At 30.6% G+C, this 22,510-nt stretch overlaps 1 protein-coding gene across 1 annotated transcript; it reads right to left on the reverse strand.

Moving 5' to 3' along the window:
* Nucleotides 1–8,973: 8,973 nt before the first annotated feature.
* Nucleotides 8,974–15,254, reverse strand: LOC114306465 (WRKY transcription factor 6). Its single transcript, XM_028251705.2, has 5 exons — nt 14,529–15,254; nt 14,034–14,138; nt 12,886–13,392; nt 12,655–12,768; nt 8,974–9,832 (listed from the first exon to the last, which is right to left on the reverse strand). The coding sequence occupies exons 1-5, from the start codon at nt 14,898–14,900 to the stop codon at nt 9,197–9,199; spliced, it is 1,734 nt and encodes a 577-aa protein (XP_028107506.2). The 5' UTR covers nt 14,901–15,254; the 3' UTR covers nt 8,974–9,196.
* Nucleotides 15,255–22,510: the final 7,256 nt, after the last annotated feature.

Below are 22,510 nucleotides of genomic sequence, written 5' to 3' on the forward strand. Positions count from 1 at the left end.
TTAAATTTTTTTAATTGTGATTCTGTTTTTATTAAATTTTTTTCACTACAATTAATAATATAACAATTGTTATTTTTTTAATTTATTATTCTTTTTCATTACAATTAAATTGTAAAATAAATTGTGTATTTTATTTAATGGATATAAATTGCACAATTTATTTCAATATTAATTGAAATATTTTTTTATTGATATTTCATTTTTTTCATTTTTATTAATTCATTTTTTCATTTGATAAATCCTTTCATTTTTTTCAATTTATATCATTTTTTTTTAGTGATATTTCATTTTTTCAAAAAAAATTCATTACAAAACCCTAGAACAATTGTTTTCATTTATATCAATTAGAACAATTGTTTTTTCTTTTTCTTTTATATATATTATTATTACAATACCAAAGAAAATACCAAAGAAGTTATTTAATTGAAATAAATTTATATTGTTTTAGAGCAATTGTTTTTAATTATTATTTTTATTATTTTGTTTTTAATTATTATTTTTGTTTAATTTTTTTAATTTTTTTTCTTCTCTTCCTTCCTGAACCATCTGTACGCCGCCGATGGTCTGCAACCCTAGCCACCGCCGCGATCTGGAACAACAGTGAGAGTGTCGTCGCTCGTTATTGTTCACCCGCCTGAACAACGCCGGAGATGGGAATTGGTTTGTGAGAAACAGAGAGAGAGAGGGAGAGAGAGACGATGACAGATCTTCATCTTCATCAACGAGCAACCCAGATCCCGTCGTGTCGTCGTCCCTGTCACTATCGCGCTTCCAAACCCTATCGACCCAACCATGTGCAAAGAGAGCGAGAGAGTAAGATTGCAGATCTTCATCTTCATCGACGACCAACCCAGATCTTTATCTTCATCATGAGAGAGAGCACAATGCCTGAAATCACCTCCACACGCCGAAAATCGCCAATCACTCTCTAAAATGAGTGAACAGTGTTTTCATTGTTGTTTATATAGTGGGCATTTGGTAATATTTGAGATTGATAAGGGGCATTTAAGTCATTTTGCCCCTCAATTCTAGCTTTCCGCTTAAGCTGCTTCAAAAAAGCATCTCCTTACCCACTCAAAAAATAATCACTTTTTTTTACTTATTTTAAGCTAAAAGTTGATCACTTAGGTTAGACCAAACACTCAAAAACTACTTAATTTAAACTAAAAGCTGAAAAAAACTGACTTTAAGCTCTACCAAATGAGGCTAATGAACTTTTACAGAATTAGAGTAGTACTTCAATCTAAAATTGCGAAGAAATTAATGTTTAAACTAAGCGGAGGGAGTGCTTTGGAGCTAAACATAGAAGGATTAAAGAAAATTTTATCTTATTTTATAAATATTAAATATATGTTCAATTTCAAGCATTTAATTGAATTACAAAATCCCTAAGATTAGAAAATTTTAAAATCAATTTTCATATGTGAAGGATTGTGAGTGAGTGCATCGATTGATTCTCCACACTTTTTTTTTTTTGCTTTTTTTTTTTGGGTGTGCGGCACACGAGGGTGTTTGGGCCTTGTCCCCTTACTGTGGATAAGCCTCAAATGATAGTGGATCAGCATAACATTTAATCAAGGCCCAATTATGGGTCAGTCATATGAATCGAATTTAGTTATAAATAAGTAATTTTAAAATTTTTAATAATAAATTTATAATTATAAAAATATCTTTAAGACATACAATTCAACTATTTACACTTTCAGCATTATATTTTAATACAAACTAACACAAATAAATTAAAACTCACAAATAAGAGCTAAAATCTAAAAAATATTTATAATTTTGATAAATTTTTCAGTATTACTATCAAATATCAAATGATCATTCCTCATAAACAAAACAAAACATTACATCTAAATGATCTCAAAAAAACTTCATTATTAAAACAAGGGTCAAATAAATTAAAAAATTTACACGACTTGCAAGTAAATAAGTTAGATTCGTAGGACTTAATGGTAATTATCGTTTAATTCAATTGTCTCTTATTTTAGATCCTAACCAACAATGACAATGCAATTTTATTCTTCACTAGTGTTTTGAGTGATGGGCTAGACGCTTTGTTTTTGGGCCTAAAAGTAGAACTTCAGTCATTGGGCCTTTCCTCCATGTATAAAGTCTTAGTGCAGGCCTCCTCTGTGTCTCTCGGCTATGGGAGTGTTTGGGAAGAGTTTTTTTTAGTTTTTTTTGGACAAAAATAGCACTAAAAGATAACAAATCCCAACTAAGGCAGTAAATAGGTAAATATAATTTAAATAAACTTAAAAAGATAACATCTCGATATTAGATGGAGGATGCTTTTGGTTTTATTTTTGGATTATCTATTTTTAACTTATGATAAGTTGCACTAAACACCACCAAAGTCGATTGACGGCATTGTTTAGTATAGGGATGAGCTCCCCTCCATATATTCATCTCTCCATACTCATTTACACTTCTCTTATAGGCTTCAATTCGAACCGACATTAATGATCCGAACCGCCTACCTCATTAGCCTTGTAATAAAAATCATTCATGTAAAAAATTAATTTTACCGGACATTTATAAATATAAGAACAAATCACATTTTGATTTATAAAATGAACAATAAACTTAAATAATCCATTTCATAAAATAAAATGTGATTTGTTCTTATATTTATAATTATTTGATAAATTAATCTTTTTTAATAAATAATCTTTATTGTGAAATTTACCAAGTAGACGGTTTAAATTATCTATATATGCCCAAATTAGAGCGCACAAGAGAGAGGCATGGACAATAATAAAGGAGAGCTCATCCCCGTTAGTATGATGAACCAATTTAAACAAAATTTAATAATTAGCACGTGTTTATATGACGTTCACCGTATTATATAATATTTTATTGTTAAATAATAATATCACATCTTAATAAAAATAAGGATAAATTATAAATTTATTTTTTGAGATTTGATTAAAATATAAATTACCTATGTAGTTCTAAAAATTACATTCCACCTCTTTAAAGTTTCTAATTTCATAACAAATCGCTAATTTTATTAATAAATTATTAATTTAATCAATAGTTTTTAGTGATGTTAGAAATATGTTTCAATTAATAATTTATGTAATTTTATTATTGTATAGGAGATCAATTATGAATTTCATTTTTTTAATTAATTCTGCTAAATGAAAAATTCTAACAATGGGGTATTTGTAATTTTCTAAACCACAGAGAGTAATCTGTACTTTAGGTCATGTTTGATTCATAAGACTAATAATGAAAGTATTAATAATCCCATCAAATTAGTGTGGTATTCACTATCCAATTGGATTAGTAGAATAAATTATCTCCTTATCCATTATTTGATTTGCATTGGATAAGAAAACATATGAATGTAGGGTTATAACTATATTTATCTTTTTTTCCAATTTTCTTCTCCATCAATGTTTCTTCACAATCTTTATTTTATTAAAATTTCTTTACAAACGTGGTTTTGAAAAAAATTATCAATAAATAAATAAAAGTAAAATAAAAATACAAAATACAAAGGTCACGGTTGGTTTGTTTTTTAATTTTTTTTTAAAAATATAAACTAATTTGATAAAATAAATATCAACAAATATTTTTAAATTTTTAAAAATTATTTTTAGCCTTCTAAAATATAAAATTATATAAAAATAATAAGTGTTTTAATTTTTAGTCAAGGGTAAAAGAGTCCTTTTATTTTATTTCCCAACTCAAGATTTATAATCTCACCCCTATCTCATAACTAATAATCCTATAAATTTGTTAGATTAATTATCTATTAGATTAATAATCTTGAAACAAAATTTTAAAACAAATATAGAATTATTAGGCCTACGGATTGATAATTCCAATCACATATTCTAATCTTATCAATCAAACATGTTCATGACAAATTTTAAGAAATATATTTATAATTTACTCATAAAATAATATTATCGACATTATATTTACATTTTTTTCATGAGGAAAATAGAATAAATGGTTCCCACGTCAATTTAGAGTGGTTCAACATCAACGGACTTTTTTTTATTATTAATTTTTTATTTTTATGTGGTTTTGGTTTTTGTTAGGAGTTGTTTGGAATGTTCTAAATAAGTGTACTTTTTGACTTTTTATAAAAAGATATGTAAAAAATTAAAAAAGAAATGTTGATTAATATGATCCAAAAAAAATAAAAGATAAAAAATATTATTTAGGCTTCGTTTGGGAAGCCATGGTTTGGGTTTTTTTAGCTATTTTAGCCACAAAAAACAAAATAGACTATTTTAGCCATAACAAACAAAACATCACATTCAACCCATAATCATTACATTCTTCTCTCACAAAAAAACTCAAAAAAGTCAAAAAGTCAAAAAGTCATTCCCAAACCAAGTTTTTAAGCCCAGACTAAAATAACCAAAAAAACTAAAAAACCAACCCACTTCCCAAACAGAGGCTTAATCTTTCCAAACTTGTCCTTAATCTGACCTATCTATCAAATAGAATTAGGTAAGGTTTGGATGTTGCTTTAGTTCTTATTTTATTTGAATAATTGGCTGACTTTACAAAAAAAAATTCGCTCAGATGAGCTGTCCTTTCACTTCAAGTTCGAAAGTTTTATTACTGCATAAAACACATGACTAAAAAAATTTATTTCCTCCGTCCCTAACTAATAATTTTTTTTTAAGAAATTTAACCTTTTTTTTATAGTACAATTATTACATTTAAAAAATATTAATTTTTCAAAATTATCATTTGATAGTATATTTTTTAAAAAATATCAATTGTCATAATTGTACTTTTTGTATTGTTAATAAATTTAAAAGAAGTGTAAAATAGAAAATTCATATTGTTTTAGTTCTTAATTTTTGAAAAGTGACTAATATTTTAAGACAATAAAAAATAGAATATAAGACTAATATTTTGAGATAAAAAGAGTATAACTTTTCACTTATTTGTATAATCTTAATCTAAACTATTTAATTAAACGTGTCAATTATTTTAAGAATGACCTAATCTATACTAATAATAGTATCAATCCTAACAAGGTTATAATAAAAAAATTGTGTTATATTATAAGCACTAATGTATGTCCGTACCTAAAGACACGGTATAAATAATGTTAGAATTAAAATCTAGTTATAATAAAGGCACGGTCTTTTTTTGATAAGATACTAAAAAAAATAAAGAAATATTATTCTTCTTAAAAACTTGTAACAATTTTGCTTGTACCACATGTTGTATAGAACTCAAATAAAATAACAACACTCCCTAACTTTAATGCAAATTAAGAAACAAACATATAAGTTTTGTAGCGTTCAAAAAAACTTAAGTTTTATAAAGTTTACCAATATTGCAAATCAAAATATGAGCAAGTAAAAAAAAAAAAAATTATAAACACTAAACAAAATACAAAAATCAAAGCTATTGTATACTCGTTAACATTCTATAGTAAAAAGAAAAAAATTACTAAACACCACATAAAGCACACCAGCAAATGCTCTGCAATCTCAACAAATTAAATTGAAAATTAAATATCAAACAATGTACACCAACATGTACTCTATAATTCCAAACAAATCAAATATATATATATATAAAAAATTAAATGCCAAACAATGCGCATCAGCCAATGCTCTGCAATTTAAAAAAATAAAAAATAAAAATGCACACCAGCTAGTACTACTGCTGCCAATCAAATTATAACTATATAAGTAAAACAAATATTATATTGCCATACACCTGAGCCAATAATATATGTATACTTTATAAAAGAATGAGAAAAATCTTTACAAAAGATGTGTTTGCTTCATAAAAAGTGGATGTATGCTTTATAAAAGAAAAAATTGTGTTATATTATAAGCATGTTGTGCTTTCGTTTGGGATGTGAGTTGACTTTTTAGATTTTTTATTATTTTAACCTGGGGCTAAAAAGTCTCATTTGTAATAAGTCTTTTGACTTTTGTGAGAAAAAAAAATAAAGGATTGTTTTGGGAAGATGGTAAAAAGTGACTTTTTGACTTTTAACCAAGCTTTTGGCTTTTTTACACAAATGATTTGGGAAGTTGGTAAAAAGTGACTTTTGACTTTTTTGATTAATGTTTGTTTATGATGTCAAATCATAATAAAATGACCAAACTACCCCCATTTATTTAAAATATTTACAACTTCACTTATGTAACACATTTTGACCCATGAGGGTAAAATTGTAATTTCACCGTTGGTTAAAAACCAACTTCCCAAATGAAAAAAAAAAAACAAAAAAATTAACTTTTAACTTTTGCTACAAACCAAAAAAAATGACTAAAAACTAACTTCCCAAAATAACCCAAAATAATTAAAAAATAAGGTCTCAAAGCATTTTCCTCCGAGCAAACATGTTTCACGTCATATACATAAAGGTAACCTTTTTAACACATTTACACTTACAAAGAAATGATCCTTGTCGTGCCTTTGCAAGAGTTGTAAAGGACAATGCAATTGTGAGACAACCATAATTTTGTTTGGGTCATTTTTTGATATGTTTTATTTCATTTAATTAATATAATTAAATTATCTTTTTTAATTTTTTTACGCATATTTCTATTTTAAAGCTAATAGATAACAATAATTCATCATTTTATGAAGAAAATTTCTCCCTCATTTTAAAGTGAACTTTCCCTTATTTTATAAAGAAAATTTCTCCCTTATTCTATGAAGAAAATCTATTTCGCATTTTATAGAGAAAATCTCAAATTTTGAATTTTGAAATTTTCAATAATTTGAAAAATATAAAAATAATGTAACAAAAAATCTAAATGAAAATCAAAAAACAATGTGAAAGGTCACAGTAAATAATAAACATACAACTAACTTTTGAAAAAAAACAAAGCACATACTAAAGTACAATGTGAATATTCACAATAACCAACAAATATACAACTAACCTTCGAAAAAATAAAATTTAAACCATACAATGTGAATGTGAATGTTCACAATTTATAATTAACATACAACTAGCCTTAAAAAAAATAACGCATACCAATGTAAACATTTACACTGCAATGTAAAAACATAAAATAAAATACAATGTGAATGTTCACAATTTACAATTAATATATAACTAACCTTAGAAAAACTAGATTCATATCAATGCGAACATTCACACTGCAACATGAAATAAAATTGAAAGGAAAAAAATGGCTATTTCAATTGTTTATTGATAGCCAAAAAAAAAAAAAAATTGTTCAAACAACAAGTACAATAACAAATAACCAATGATATGTGAACATTCGCATCTTACAAAATATAATTATGTTTATATCTATATTTCAACACTTATTTCTCAGACTTTCAAACAATGTGAAATGTGAACATTCAGACTGATTGACAAAAAAATAGAAACAATGACAGTAATGGAATTAGAAATCCAAAAAAAAACCCAACCACTCTAATATATATATATATATATATATATCACTCACATCCTCATCTTCATCATCATCTTTATCATTATCACTATCATTAACAATCTATGCAATTTCACCATTCCAGCAATCTAAATCAAACCAAATTCATCTTTGAAGAATATGTTTGTAACAAAATTAAGTGGACATAATAGAGTTTCGACATACAACAATGGAGAAACATAAAGTTTCAAACGCAGAGCAACAATGGACGAATATAGAATTTCGAATACAAAGCGACAATGGAAGAACACAAAACTTTATCGTAACAACGGAGGAATATAATATTATTTCACCACCATGTGTAAACTAGAGATTCTAAACTCTACCAAATAGAGTTTCGAAACCCTAATACAATGAAACAATACCACAAATGTGAATGAAACTAATAAAAAAGAAAAACGTAAATAATGGTAATTATCAAAATAGAGGTAGTAACAAAAACAAAATGTGTATATCATTTTTCTATGTAATACGTATCAACAATAGGCATAAGGGTATAATAGTCCAACAAATAATATAAATCAAGAAAAAAAGGATCTCATAGAATAAAAGTATAAATACATAGGATTGACTAAGTTATAATTTTTCTTGGTGGACTTATTATTAGGTTAAAACACTTTTAAATGGGATTTATCAATAAAAAAATCTTTTTTTTTTCAGTATTTGATTTGATTGAACTTTGTGAGAAGAGAGAATTCAGGTTGTTTGAGATTATTTAAATAATTGTATTTTTTAACTTTTTACAAAAAGATGTGCAGAAAAATAGAGAGATAATATGACCAAAAAAAAAAAAAGTGTGCTTAAATAGGTTATCTGTATCGTGTCCATGTATCAATACAAATTTTTACATGGGTTGTGTTTGAGTTAAGTGTGTTTAATTTCAAGACGAGATAATTAACAATCGTGCTATTAAATCATATTATATTTTAAATTTCATGTATACTTCAAATTGTATTAACAGATCACATATCAAATTTTCAGAATGGCCAGAAAAGCAAATGAGAAATCAAAGGGGGAATTACATCCTAGTACAATAGAATTTTTTTTTACGCAAATATGAAAAGATGCAAGTCACAATTATACCTGTATAATTTTTCATTTATACCACACCACATAATTACTTACACCTTATATATTTTTGTAATTTTATTTTTCTGTCCAATCCTGTAATTCTCCCAAAATCAAAAGCAAACAACAATCTCTAGTCCTACCGGGTCAAACAAAACACTCCAGGCGATTTTGTTGACCTCTTTCTTGACTAACCAACCACCCCATATGAATGAATCCTAATTCTATCACATCTAACGCATATTTCAACCCTTGCTTTATTTTTTGTTTCTTTGTATTTTTTTATTATTATTTTTCTCTGATTTCATCACTTTGGCTCCATATAGGGAAAGCTACAAAAAGAACATTATTTAACAAATCCAAAAGGTTATAGTAAAATAGAATTGATTTCCCAATAAAATAACTCCCGTATCAAATTCAAGTTCCGTAGAAAAACAATTTAATCATATGCACTTCTTTTTCTTTTACCATTTCTTTTGAGTGTTGATTGATTTCACAATTTAGATGATATTATTCGAACAAAGAAAGAATACAAAAAATAGTACTAACTACGTTCAGAATCTGATTCACATATTTCAAATTCTAAATATTTCTTTTACTTGAATATTTTTATGTATATGATCTCACTTTTTATCCCCAGAAAGTTAGAATAAAAACACAAAAACAAAAATAAATGTAAAAACTTGTGAGCAAAAAACCAAGTCCATCCTTTACTTCTCCGGAAAACTTGAATTGTTGTCATTGCTATTGTTGTTGCTGGTGGTGGTAGTTGCCACGCTGGCATTATTATTACTACTACCACCACCCCCAATCAGAGAAGAAATGGCCGCTGCCAGCGCCGCTGTAAAGTTTGGATCAGCTGTCAGAGCATTGACAGTGTCAGCCACCGAGCTCTGCGGCAGTGCTTGGCGGCCAAATTGGGCAGCTTCCATATCATGAGAAGACATTTGAAGTCCAGAGAACTTAGACTGATTGTAGAGAGCTTGGCCAATCAAGTTGTTGTTGTGAGGTGGTGGGTTTGGGAAGGGGATGTGGAATTGGGTTTGTGGTTGTTGTCTTTGGAATTGGAGTGGGTTGTTGGGGGATTGGGTTAGGTCTAGTGTGACTGTTGGGAATGGAGCTGAGGCTGAAATGGTGGCCATGTTTGAGGAACATGGGAGGAGAGTTCTGGCTATGAAGTTGGAGTTGATTAGGCCGTCGGCGCTCGACATCGAACCGGAGAGAAGCATTTGGGCGGCGGAGGAGGTGGTGGAGGCCATGGCCATGGCGGCCGGAGGTAGTGGGTGGTTGTGGTTGCCTTCGTATGTGGTGATTAGGATTGTTCTGTCTTCTGCACATCTTTGCACCTGTTAGAGAAATTGTATTCACATTAGAACAAATGCCATAAATTTTCATGAAAGAAAATGCTTAAATATTTTTAATAATATGGAATATTGAATGTTAGTTGTTGATTAATTTAATGAGTTTGCATTATTTAAAATCAGCTATCTAACTTGAGAAAATAATTTGGGCTTTGTGAGCCTATTTTGAGGTTGACTTTATAATTTTTATCGTTTATTTTTTAAATTTGTCGAGTAAAATATTCTTTTGAGGATTTGTCATTTTTTTTTTTTTAAGCACAGATGTAATTCATACATATAATTATTTATATTCAATTATTTTAATTTTTTATATAAATATTCTATTTAATTAATTTTAAAAATTGCACTATGTCAATCAACATTCGGCTTCCAATAGTCTACGAAGTGATTTGTTCACTCAAATTCCAACTTGAGAGAATTCTAATTTAATAATCAACTAATAAAGATCCAACCTTCCGCACGTCACTTTGAATAAATTTATGATTGGTATTTAAAGAAATTTTTACATTTAATTTTCCCTTAAATCAAACAATGTCATGTAGCTGAGTCTTTAAAGGCAATGACTTTGAACATGGTATAACACAAAACTTATATTGCGTGATTGGTGTGGTGTAGAGTCTGTAGACCATGGACAAAATAATTAGTTTAGTGATTTATGTAATTGTCTTTTAAGATAGTAAAAATATCACAAGTTTAAAGTTTTGGTCGATAGAGTGGCTGCGATTCTTTGTTATAATCTAACTTAAATCATTTTTGGAAATTTACTTTGTTTGGCTTAATGATTTTTTTTTGAAAATATATATAAAAAATTAGAGAGATGATCTGATTCAAATAAATCAATAATCATTTCTTTTCCTCTTTCCAAAAGAGACTTATTAACCCTTAACCTCCTATTATATGAAAATAAAATAAAACAAAATAAAAAAATCTGTACACTAAACAAGTATATATAGATATTTTGTTATTTTTTAGACATTTTTTCTAGGTGTCTTCAAAATTTTGTAACCCTAATTCTTGAGCAACAATCGTCAATTCAAACAAGATCTTCAAATAACGCGTGACCCTATAATTAATGAACTGCTGCAGTAAAACACGTTACTACTATTTTCATCTTAAAAAATGTTACAGATCTTAAAAGTTTTATTAAAAGTTTTACCAACTATCTTACATAGGTATGAGATTTACATGCAACTTATATTTTGGGAGTTTTATATTCATGTGAAATATTTGATAAAACTTTTAATAAAATTTTTAGTATCTCTAACATTACATTTTAATTTATCCTATGAAAGCATTATCTATTCTCTTACCATAATTCATTTGGTGTAAATTTTTATTATATAATTTTACAAAAATGTTTTGAAACTCTAATTATTGGGTTCTAAGAGAGCTCTAAGCAGACGGATCCCACCTATGATGTGATGTTTTGATTTTTTTTTTTTCTTTCCTAATACATTATTAGAGCTCAATTAGCCCTCGTTTAAACGGGAATTTTTTGGTTAAAATAATCACAAAAAGACAAAATAGACTTTTTAGCTTAATAAGACAAAAATATCACATCCAAACCATAATTATTATATTTTTTATCTCAGAAAAGTTAAAAAAGCCTAAAACCTATTCCAAATAAAGATTTTTAACCCTAAGTTAAAATAGTCAGAAAATCAAAAAGGCAACTCACATCCTAAACAAACCCTTAGAATTTCAAAAGTAAGAGATGTATCAATGCTCATAATTTTAATTGTCTATATTATATTTTCAAATTTATATATTTTTTAATACTATAAGAAAATATATATATATATATATATATATATAAATTCAACTACTCGTTATTAAATACAAACTCTTTTTCTCTCTCCATTGTCACCACTCAAGATCTCTGTATTGACAATTTCAATTCAACACATAAATAAATAATATAACACTTTTCAATTAATTTTAAAATAATTGTTGTTGATTTCAAAAAAAATTAAAAAAAAAACTTTTTGCAAAACTTCCAATATTAACATTGTCCTAATCGTACATAAATATATTTTGTTGCCTTATTTTATTTTTTTATATTTATTTTTTTTTACTAAAATAGATAGTAAAGATAAAATATATTAAAATAGTCAATAAGATAAAATATCATATCCAAATCATAATCATTTCATTTTTTTTTATCTCACAAACATCAAATCAACTACAAAATAAAAAGCCAACTAACTTTCCAAACACATCTTTTCTAGTTAGGCTAGGGTTGTTTGAGGAAGTGCTAAATAAACCGTCTTTTTGCTTATTACAAAACAGATATGTAAAAAATAAAAAAAATGATGTAACTTAAAATAGTTAAAAAACTAATAAGCTAGCTTATAAGTCAATTCTTAAAAGAGAATTTGAAATAGTTAAAAGTTAAAAAATCAGCTAGAATAACCAAAATAACCAACTTTTCAATCAAACTTATAATGTGACGTGAAATGCACAAAGAGTAATACTATAAATTCACGCTTATCAATATAAAAATTAATAAAAAATTAATTTTCATCACGTCTTACATATACAATCACCTATCCAAAATTTTCTAGGTTTATCATGTGAGTCCTTAGACTTTTTCATGCACAAAAGTAGAAATCAAGAAGAAGAAGAAAAAAAAAAAAGAGTATAAAAAGTACACGCGGCCGAAATTCATCAAGCGTGCCGTGTGCACCAACATTTTTGGAGTAAGAAATGAAGAAGTGATAAAATGAAGAAACAATAAAAAATATGAGACAATGTTAAATTTGGAATTCACTGATACTTAAAAAATAAAATAAAAATGAAAGACATACTTGCTTCCGAACCGGGCATCCGGCAGCCATGGTGCAACGATAATAAGCTCGAGGACACGGGTTCCCTTTCGCCATTTTCTGTCCATACTTCCTCCATTGGCATCCATCTGTAATCTATCAACCCAAAACTATTCAAATCAATTCAACCAAAAATTTAAAAAATAAAAAAAATAAAAAATTTAATCTATTTGATGAAATCTAATGCAAATTTCAATCCAATTAATGATGTACCATTGGTGCCTCGGATCGAGCTCTAACCGAAACTCGAGCTTTTCTCATAGTAGCCTCCGTTGGAGCGGCTTGATCAACATTCTTCAAACCATTCAATCTAGCAACTTTATTGTTCGATCCATTTTCTGGGCTATCCTCTCTTACCCCATCATCTCCCTCCTTCGACGCTGCCTCCCCATTGTTAACCGGCGATCTTCTTCCCTCTGACGATGACAGCGAATGCTCGTCTGTATCGGCCGTGGCAGCTAACCCGAGGTCCATGAACTGTCTCGGCACCATTACTCCTCCTCCATTATTACCACTGTGTTTCTTGTTATTTTCCTCTGATTTGTCATCTACTACCATGTTGTTTTGATCATGTTTTTCATTGTTGTTGTGTTTTTGTTGCATCAGTGTCATCATATGGATCTGAAGAGTGGTGTAATTTCCGGTGACTTGATCTAGCATGTCCCTCAGTCGTTGATTCTCCGTATTCATTCGTTTCAGCTCGGCTTGCACCACGGTCAGCTAAAACAAGCAACATGAATCCGATTCATCAAAATTCAAAACAACCCATGATGCCAATACATTTATATACGATAGCCTATTTTGGGAGGAGATTAAAAGTGACTTTTTTAGTGTTTTTTTTAGCTCTCTCTTTTAAAAAAAAAAAACGTTAGAGATTAGCCTCTTTTGGCAAAGAGAGTGCTACTGTTTGGCCTTGCTTATTGTAAATTAAAAGTCGATAATTAAAAAGTTGAAATCAAAAACAATCTTTCTTAACTTCTAAATAATCAGTTTTTCTTAACTTGCTTAAGTTATTTTTATCTAAAAAGATGTAAGTAGAAGTTACACCAAACAGTCTGACACAAATTCTTAAATTAAAATAAGTTATAATTACGCCCTATAATCCACACCAAACACCCCATCAAACTCATCTTTTTAGTTTTTTAATCTCTTTTGAATCATATCACCCATATATATTTTTACACTTTTTCTGAATTTTAAAAAAAAATTCAAAAAAAATTCAAAAAACTAATTTTTAAACTATTTTTCCAAATAATTAAAAACAGAACAAAACAAAAACAAAACAAAACAAAAAATTGACATGTAACTAACTTGCCAAAATAGGCTGGTGATTGATCGGAGATATAATCAGTTGTTATTACCTCAGTCTTAGCTCTTTTATCTTCAGAGTTGGGCGATGTTTCATCGTCCACCATTGATTCATCACTTCCGGTGTTATTAGCAGCAGTCAGAAGGTGCAGTCCAGTCTATACATACCGAAAAATTCAATACATTTCAGCTAAAAATTAATAAATAAATTATATTTTTGAACTTTTAACTTTAATTTAAATTTCACTTTGATTTCTATTAATTTAAATAATTAGATTCTCAAGTTTAATTTTGTTCTTCATCTAAATTTTCGTTAAATTTTTTTTTTAACAAATACTCTAAAATCATTAATTTTAACTTCTAACTTGAACAGAAACACCAAATTAAAAATAAACTTTGAAGCGTAAAGATCAACAAAATTAATATTTGACTCAAATAACATAGACTAAAAATGTAATTAATCTCAAAAAAATTAGTATATAAAAAGAAAATTAATATATATGATGAACAAAAAAAAAAAAAAAGAAGAATTGAAATGGGTAACTTACATTGACATTGAAATCCAATTGGGCAGGTCGGGGCAAGTCATTTTCATCGCCGGTGGTGGCTGCCGCCTTGGAGTGGTGGTGTTTATCGTGGGCGAAGAAGTCCATCTCATCGATGACCCTTCGTTTGTCATCATTGGACGGCGTGGGAACATCTTGTTCATCATGTGTGGTGGAGTTGAGATTGACTGGGAATTTGATAGTGGGAGTAGTAGCCTCCATGGGTTCAAGCTTCAACTTGGGGTGGTGGTGGTTGTGGTGGTGGTAGCGGTGGTTGGTGGTGGTGTCTTCAGGAAATGAATTGATAACAGTTGGCTGATAGAAGAAGTATCCGATCCGATCTGAATCAAAGGAGAGTCCACTTCCTTTGGCCATAAATCAAGATTTAGGAGAGAGAGAGAGAGAGTGTGTAGAGAGAGAGAGGGAGGGTCTGAAACGGTGCAATGGACTCGGCAATAAAGAAGGGGGGGATGAGACTAAGAGGAGAAGACCAAATATAAAGCAAGTAAGGGGTGTGTGTATAGGGGGTTGTGGTTCTAGATTTGGTTGAGGAGAAAATGAAGGGATTTTATTTAGGAGAGCTGTTGGCTTGTGGCTAGCTTTTTCCTCTCTCAAGTCTAGTCAAGTTCACAACTAGCTACAAAATATCAGATTAGTGGGACAGGAAAAAAATTTATTTCACTAGATTAAAAATATATATTTTGTGGTGTAACTATGTACATAATGAGCCTGCGTGATTGGAGGGATAAGGAGGGAGATTATTTATTATTGGGATTGTAATTTAGGAGAGATTTTTTATTCGGTGTTCGTTTTTTTTTTAGTCTGTCAGATATGGAGTCTGGCTGGACTCCTTACACTCTATATGGGGGACTATTGTATCCTAGGGGGGTATGGGACAATTTTCGGGGGACTATCTACTGTTGGGATTCGATAATGAAGTGACTATTTTGACCCTTTACTATTTAATTATGTATTATATTTAGTAAAATTCAATAAAATTTAATGTCTCAATTTAAAAATAAAATAATTTTGTTTAATTTTTTATTGATTTTTATTTATTTAATTTTTTATAGATATTTTATTGATGTTTTATTTTAAAATTTTGTTTATAATTTATTTAATTTCATTATTTAAATTTTAATAGGTGTTTTATTTAATTTCATTATTTAATTATTATTATTTTTTAAAATAAATTAATTGAAAATTTTAATTAAAAAAATAACATATATTTTTATTGATATTTTTTTATTTTATTTAAAAAAAAATAAATTTATTTAATTGTGTAAAAAATAAAATAAAATAAAATTTTATTTAATCTAGCTAAAAAATTAAAATATTAAAGATATGTTTAATATTGCTATTACTTAGGTGCCGTTTGGTAACACTTACGTTTTCAGTTTTCTGTTTATATTTACAAAAATTTAAAAAACTCAAATAAAAACTTGTTTGCTAAAATTTTTGATTTATAAATCAGTGGTCTCAGTTTATAAATTTGGCAAAACAATAAAAACACGAAAAATGTGTTTCTGTTTTGAGTTTTGAGTTTTTTTTTTTTTTTATCACCCAACACTAACCACCATCCGCCACCATTTTCCACCACCGTTTTCCGGCACCACCACCCAACACCCACCCCTACCACCACCTGCCACCACCACTCACCACCCACCGGCCACCAGCCACTACCTACCTGCCACCCACTCGCCACCACCACCACCCACCCCTCGCCGCCGCCGCCGCCTCTACCACCACCACCCTCACCCACCACCCACCCGCCACCCACCTGCCACCACCGCTCACCACCCACTCGCTACCACCTACCACACGCCATCGTCACCCACCCACTCACCACTACCACCACCACCACCCGCCATCTGCCACCCACTTGCCACCACATCTACCACCTGCTACCACTACTGCCGCAACCACTCACTCGCTACCACCTACCACCTGCCACCGTCGCCCACCCACCCACTACCCACCCGTCACCACCCGCCATCTGCCATCCACTACCCATCTGTCACCATCACCTACCACCACGACCCACCACCCACTCGCTACCACCCGCCACCAGCCATCGTCACCCACCCACCCACCACCACCACCGCCACCACCACCCACCCGCCACCACCCACTACCCGCCACTGTCACCTACCCACCCACCACCGTCACCACCACCCGCCACCACCACCCACCCGCCATCCGCAACCCACTTGCCAACACCACCAACCACCCGTCACCACCACCACCACCACCCGCCACCGTCACCCACCCACCCACCACCACCACCCGCCACCACCACCACCACCACCCACCCGCCATCCGCCACCCACCCGCCACCACCACCACCACTACCCACTCGCTACCACCCACCACCCGTCACCGTCACCTACCCACCCACCACCACCGCCCGCCACCACCAGCTACCCACCACCCACCGTCACCACTTTCCACCACCGTCTTCCACCGCCACTTGTCACCACTTGCCATTTCTCACTCTTTTTTATATTTTAAATTTTTTTTAAACATTTTGTCAATTACCAAACGCGTTTGTAGTTTATGTTTTTCTAAAAATAAACAAAAATCAGTTTGTAAAATTTTTGTAAATATAAATTGAAAACGTAAACGTTACCAAACACACCCTTAGTAAACAATTAAAAAGGGTAAAATAGTCTTTTATTCATTTATCATATCCAGTCCGTCTAACCAAACGTTGGATTCACTAAAAATAGTCATTTCCAGACATCTAATCCCATGAAAAAATAAACACAAGATACATATCCAATCCAACCAAATAGTCAGGGGGATTCACAGTCCCAGGACTCAAGTCCGATGGATTCTAATCCCCACTTATCCTCGTCCAATCAAACACACCCAATAAGAATTTACATCATATATATAGAGGATTTGTACCATGCACACAGTAAATTTATACAATCATAAATATAAATAATTTTTGAGAGAGTTGTTGAGCCTCCATGGGCTCACCACGTAGCCCACATCAATAATCCAAACTGTCAATTTATAGAAATTGTTAAGTATTTTATCTTTGTAAAAAATCACATTGATCGGATATCGATAGTTACTTGATCAGTTCACATTTCTATTTACTGTTAATGTAATTTTAAAAATAAATTATTGACAGAAATATTATCTAATCAATTGGCTATCGATATCCAATCAACGCAATTTTTTAAAAATTGAAGTACTCGATAAGTTCTACACATTCAACGATTCGGATTATCGATACGGCTTCCGTGAACCTCTATGATAGGCCCACGAAAACTCAACAACACCCTCTAATTGAAAAGCCCAACTAGGGGAAATCCAAATTCATAATTTTTTACTATCCCACTTATTTAATATTTTCCCATTTATTTATGACCAAAAAAGTGTCAATAAAAACCATGGCTAAAAATGCCAATTTTGAAACAAACTTGGTAATTGACTTGGGTATTGTGTACGATTATATCCAAGAATGCCAATTTGAAACAAACTTGCCCTAATTTACTTGGGTATTTTGTATATTTTTTTATCCAAGAAATTAAGAGTAAATTTTTAATAAACTCAAAGATTGTTAATTTCTTGTCATTATAGAATTAATTTCTTATGTGGTTCTTTTTTTATTTATTTTTTAATATTATTAAACTCTTTTTTAAGTTGCTTGGTTATCGGGTTGGTTGTTTTTTTTCCCCTCATTATCATAACTCTTTATCGGCCTAGTTGTTGGGTTTTTATAATTATTGAATAATGATTGTCCAAATATGATTTTCTTTGTTTTGTTAATAATCTCTTATTGATTGTCTTAGTGCATTTATTAAACTCATTTTTTATTAGAAGGGTCTAAATTAATCAAATTTGCTTTAACAAGTCATTAAAAAAAAAGTCAAAAGTTAAAAATGTATCAAACAAATTAATTTTCATTACATAAGTATTTTTATAAACTTATTTTTAATAAATAAGTTAGTTTTTTCACTCTTTCCCAAAGGATGCCTAAGTAACTTTTTTTTTTTTGTTTGATTGAATACTTGAATTAAATACTTGATAAAAATGAAATTAAATATTTGATTTAATTATATATAATTCTTTTTAAATCATTATGAGAATTGCTTGCAAGGAACAATATGAGCCTTGTTCATACTTGCTATTTCAAATGAAAGATTTTAGTTTTTAAAATTTTTATTTTTTAAATAATGAAAATAGTATTTGGTGCGCAGTCAATGTATTGACATAAATTTAATTATAAATTGTAAAATTACATGTTGACTTTTATCATTTCCAAAACAAATTAGTATTAAAAAAAAAAAAAATCCAATTTATCAATTTATTTAGGCAATCTTTACAAGTTACCACATATGACATATCTAAAAGGGTTGAAAATTAGGATGGTTCTACATGCGATTATTGAGCACCCCAATTTTCAGGAAAAATAAAAATAAATGGCGAATTATACTAATGATCTCTATAGTTAAGATTTGTGACACTTTAGTTCTTGACCTTTTAATTGTGATGTATTTGATTCTAAATTTTAAATCTTGTTTCAAATAAGGATAATTAAAAATATTGTTGCATCATTTCAATGACAAAGCTATCAATTTGATAAAATATAAATTAGTTTGATAAAAATAAATGTCAAAAAAATATTTTTAAATTTTTAAAAATTATTTCTACTCATCAAAGATAAAATTATATAAAAATAAATCTTTTATATTTTTATTTTTTTACCAAATTAATTTGTAGTACGTATTTGGAGATCATGTAATGAGTGGTTGTTTTTATTAATATTTTTGGATAGTTATCATATAATAGATAGTTGTATTTGTTGTTAACCGATATTTTTCGATGGTTATAATGTAATTGATGATTATTAATCGATAGGTTTAATATATGAAATATTTTTAATTTTGGATTTTTTAATGGATAGACTTAATAATGATATCAAAGTTGCTGCCATATTTGATTTCTAAAAAAATAAAAACTAATTTAACGAAAATAATATTAAAAAAATTATTTCTACCTTCCCAAAAGATAAAATTATATAAAAATGATATTTTTTTAAAAAAAAATACCAATTTAATTTTTATTTTCTGAGAAAAAAATTCTGAAAATAGATTATGAAAACCAAATCAAACAGAACTTCATAACAAAAAAAGTTCTAATATTACTTATTAAAAAAAAGGTCATTATATTTCAAACAACATATAAGTTAATCAATACAAAATAAGTTATATGACGATTTTGATCTTCAAATGGAGCAACAATGTCTTCAATTGTTCTTATTTGGAATAAGATTCAAAATTCAAGATCAAATGTATCACAATTGCAAAGTTAAAGATCAAAATTATAGGAGCTGTTAGTGTAATTCGCTCAAAAATAAATAAAAAATTAGTACCATTTTATCCTTAAATAAAGTTATCACAAAAATTCAAATTCAAATCCTAACCCTAGCTTTGGCAACCCTTCCCTACTCCTACCGGACCTCCTAGGCCCTATTTACTCTTGCCAACTCTTTGCAATCATTGCTTTCTCCTGATGACCGCCACTACCACCCCCTCATCTTTCTCATCAAACGCGGTGAGCCCCATCCTCACCCTTTGTTGTCTTGCAAAACTATCCCCCATTGCCAAAACCTTAAACCAACACCCTCTTTCACTTGTTAAACCCTCCTTTCTTCCTATGTCGTGAGTTATATCTAGTATTTTAAAATTTAAGATTTTCAGATGTAGATCTAATGTTGTTAAAAACGCACCAAAGATTATCACATAAATCTAAAATATTATGTGATTGTGTATCTTTTCAATAATATTTAATAACTAATTCATCATGTAACTTATTTTTTACACTATGTATATATACATATATATTCAATGATCTATTATTAAGCTACATACAACCAGTATCATATCATTAGATAATTTTTTGATGGTTGTCTTGAGTGGATAGCAGGTATATTTTCTACACAATTGCTTAATATTCGATTTTTAGAATCAAGCTACGAATAAGTAATTTTTCATAAATTTTTAATTTTAACGTACATAACCTACCTTTGACAGAGTCGATAAAAAAAATAATTAATGGATGTGTGCGTGGGATTGATTTGAACACCTCGGACCGCTGAAAAAAAAATATTAGAAGATAATTTTTCTAGAGAAACAAGGTTTAAGAAAGAAGACAAAAGGGGCATTTGAATTGCATTGATAGCGTCTAGCTTTTGTCAAATATGAGAAACTTCCTCCTCCTCCTATTCCTCTTCACGGGTCTGTGTCACTGTCCCATTTCGATAATTACTTTAATTGTCGTGTTACTTTATTTCTTTTTTTTACGAGTCTCATTTTATAATTTTAATTATTTATTTTATAAAGTCTTTAATTTATATTATTTATAAAAAATTAAGTTTTGATAATTCTAACTGTTTTATTTTGTAAGGTGTTCAATATATATTATTTATATAAAAAAAATTAAATCGATCAAATAGCGATAATCGATCAAATAGCGATAATATTTTCATTTTATCATATTTATTGTAAAATAAATTGATGTATATTATTGATTTGTATTGATTGATATTTATATTGTGTATATTACAAGGAGTTATATAGGAGAGGATTTGAGAGTAGGTGAAGGTGGTAGTGGAGGTGGTAGGTGGGGTGGGTGGTAGTGGAGGTGGTAGGTGGAGTGGGTGGTAGTGGAGATGGTAGGTGGAGTTGGTGGTGTGGTAATTTACACAATTTACATTAACAGCCCCCCTCAAACTCAAGGAGGATAGGCACTAGCCAACTTAAGTTTGGAGAGAGTAACAAAACAGAAAAATAAAATAAAACAGGATAGGAGACACGGTATGGTCGTGTCAGACCGTTGTAGGAGACACAGTGTGGTCGTGTCAGACCGGTGTAGAAGACAGTTTACGGGGTCATGTCGGACCGTTGTAGCAGACACTGTGTGGTCGTGTCAGACCGTTGTTGTAGAAGCTAACCGGAATAAATGTCGGGACAGTTTACGAGGTCATGTCGGACCGTTGTAGAAGCTGACCGAAATCAATGTCGGGACAGTTTATGGGGTCATGTCGGACCGTAGTAGAAGCTGACCGGAATCAATGTCGGGACAGTTTATGGGGTCATGTCGGACCGTTGTAGAAGACAGTTTATGGGGTCATGTCGGACCGGTGTAGAAGACAGTTTATGGGGTCATGTCGGACCGATGTAGCAGACAGTTTATGGGGTCATGTCGGACCGCTTGTAGAAGACACTGTGTGGTCGTGTCAGACCGTTGTAGAAGATTGTGGTGGTGCACCAAGGGGGTGACTTAGGGAGTGCGCCTTGAGCGACTTATACATGATACTGTGTATAACCCCCCCTCAAACTCAAATAGGTGTGAAGATAGAAACCTATTTGAGGTTGAAACAAAGGGATTGATAAAGCTGACCGGTGTAGAAGACACTGTATGAGTGTGTAGATAAGCTGCCCAAAAAATAGACATGGAGATATATATCGAGCCCTCAAAAGTCGTGCCCTCAAAAGGTGTGCCCAAACTGTCAAAAGGCGTGCCATCAAAAGGCGTGCCCAATCCATAAAAAGGCGTGCCAGATATGATGGCGAGGCACGTGAGTGCCTTGGCTGGCGCGCCCGTTTGTCGTCTGGCGTCAAGTGGCGCGCGATACGCGTGGCTGCCTCGGCTATTTAACTAAGACGGAGGCCGAGGCCGAGGCAGAGGCAAAAAACCTGAGAAATCCTCTGAAAAACTCTTCGTTGTGCTGAGAGAGAGAGTCTGTAACACTCTGTTGCGAGAGATATTCTGTAACACTCTGTTGCCCAGAAAATGGCTTCGTCTTCCCGCGGGCTGCTCACCCTCTTTCCCGACCTCAACGAGTCAACAAGAGAGAGAACTGGTGCGGTGGCACTGGAACCTCAACCAAGCGCCCCGGAGTTTGCTCCGTTGAACTTTCCGATGCGGTCTGTGGAGCAAAAAATGGCAGTGCAGTCGGATGTGGA

This window comes from Camellia sinensis, chromosome 7 (genome assembly GCF_055761805.1).
Source record: "Camellia sinensis isolate YWXY chromosome 7, ASM5576180v1, whole genome shotgun sequence".
Lineage (NCBI taxonomy): Eukaryota > Viridiplantae > Streptophyta > Magnoliopsida > Ericales > Theaceae > Camellia > Camellia sinensis.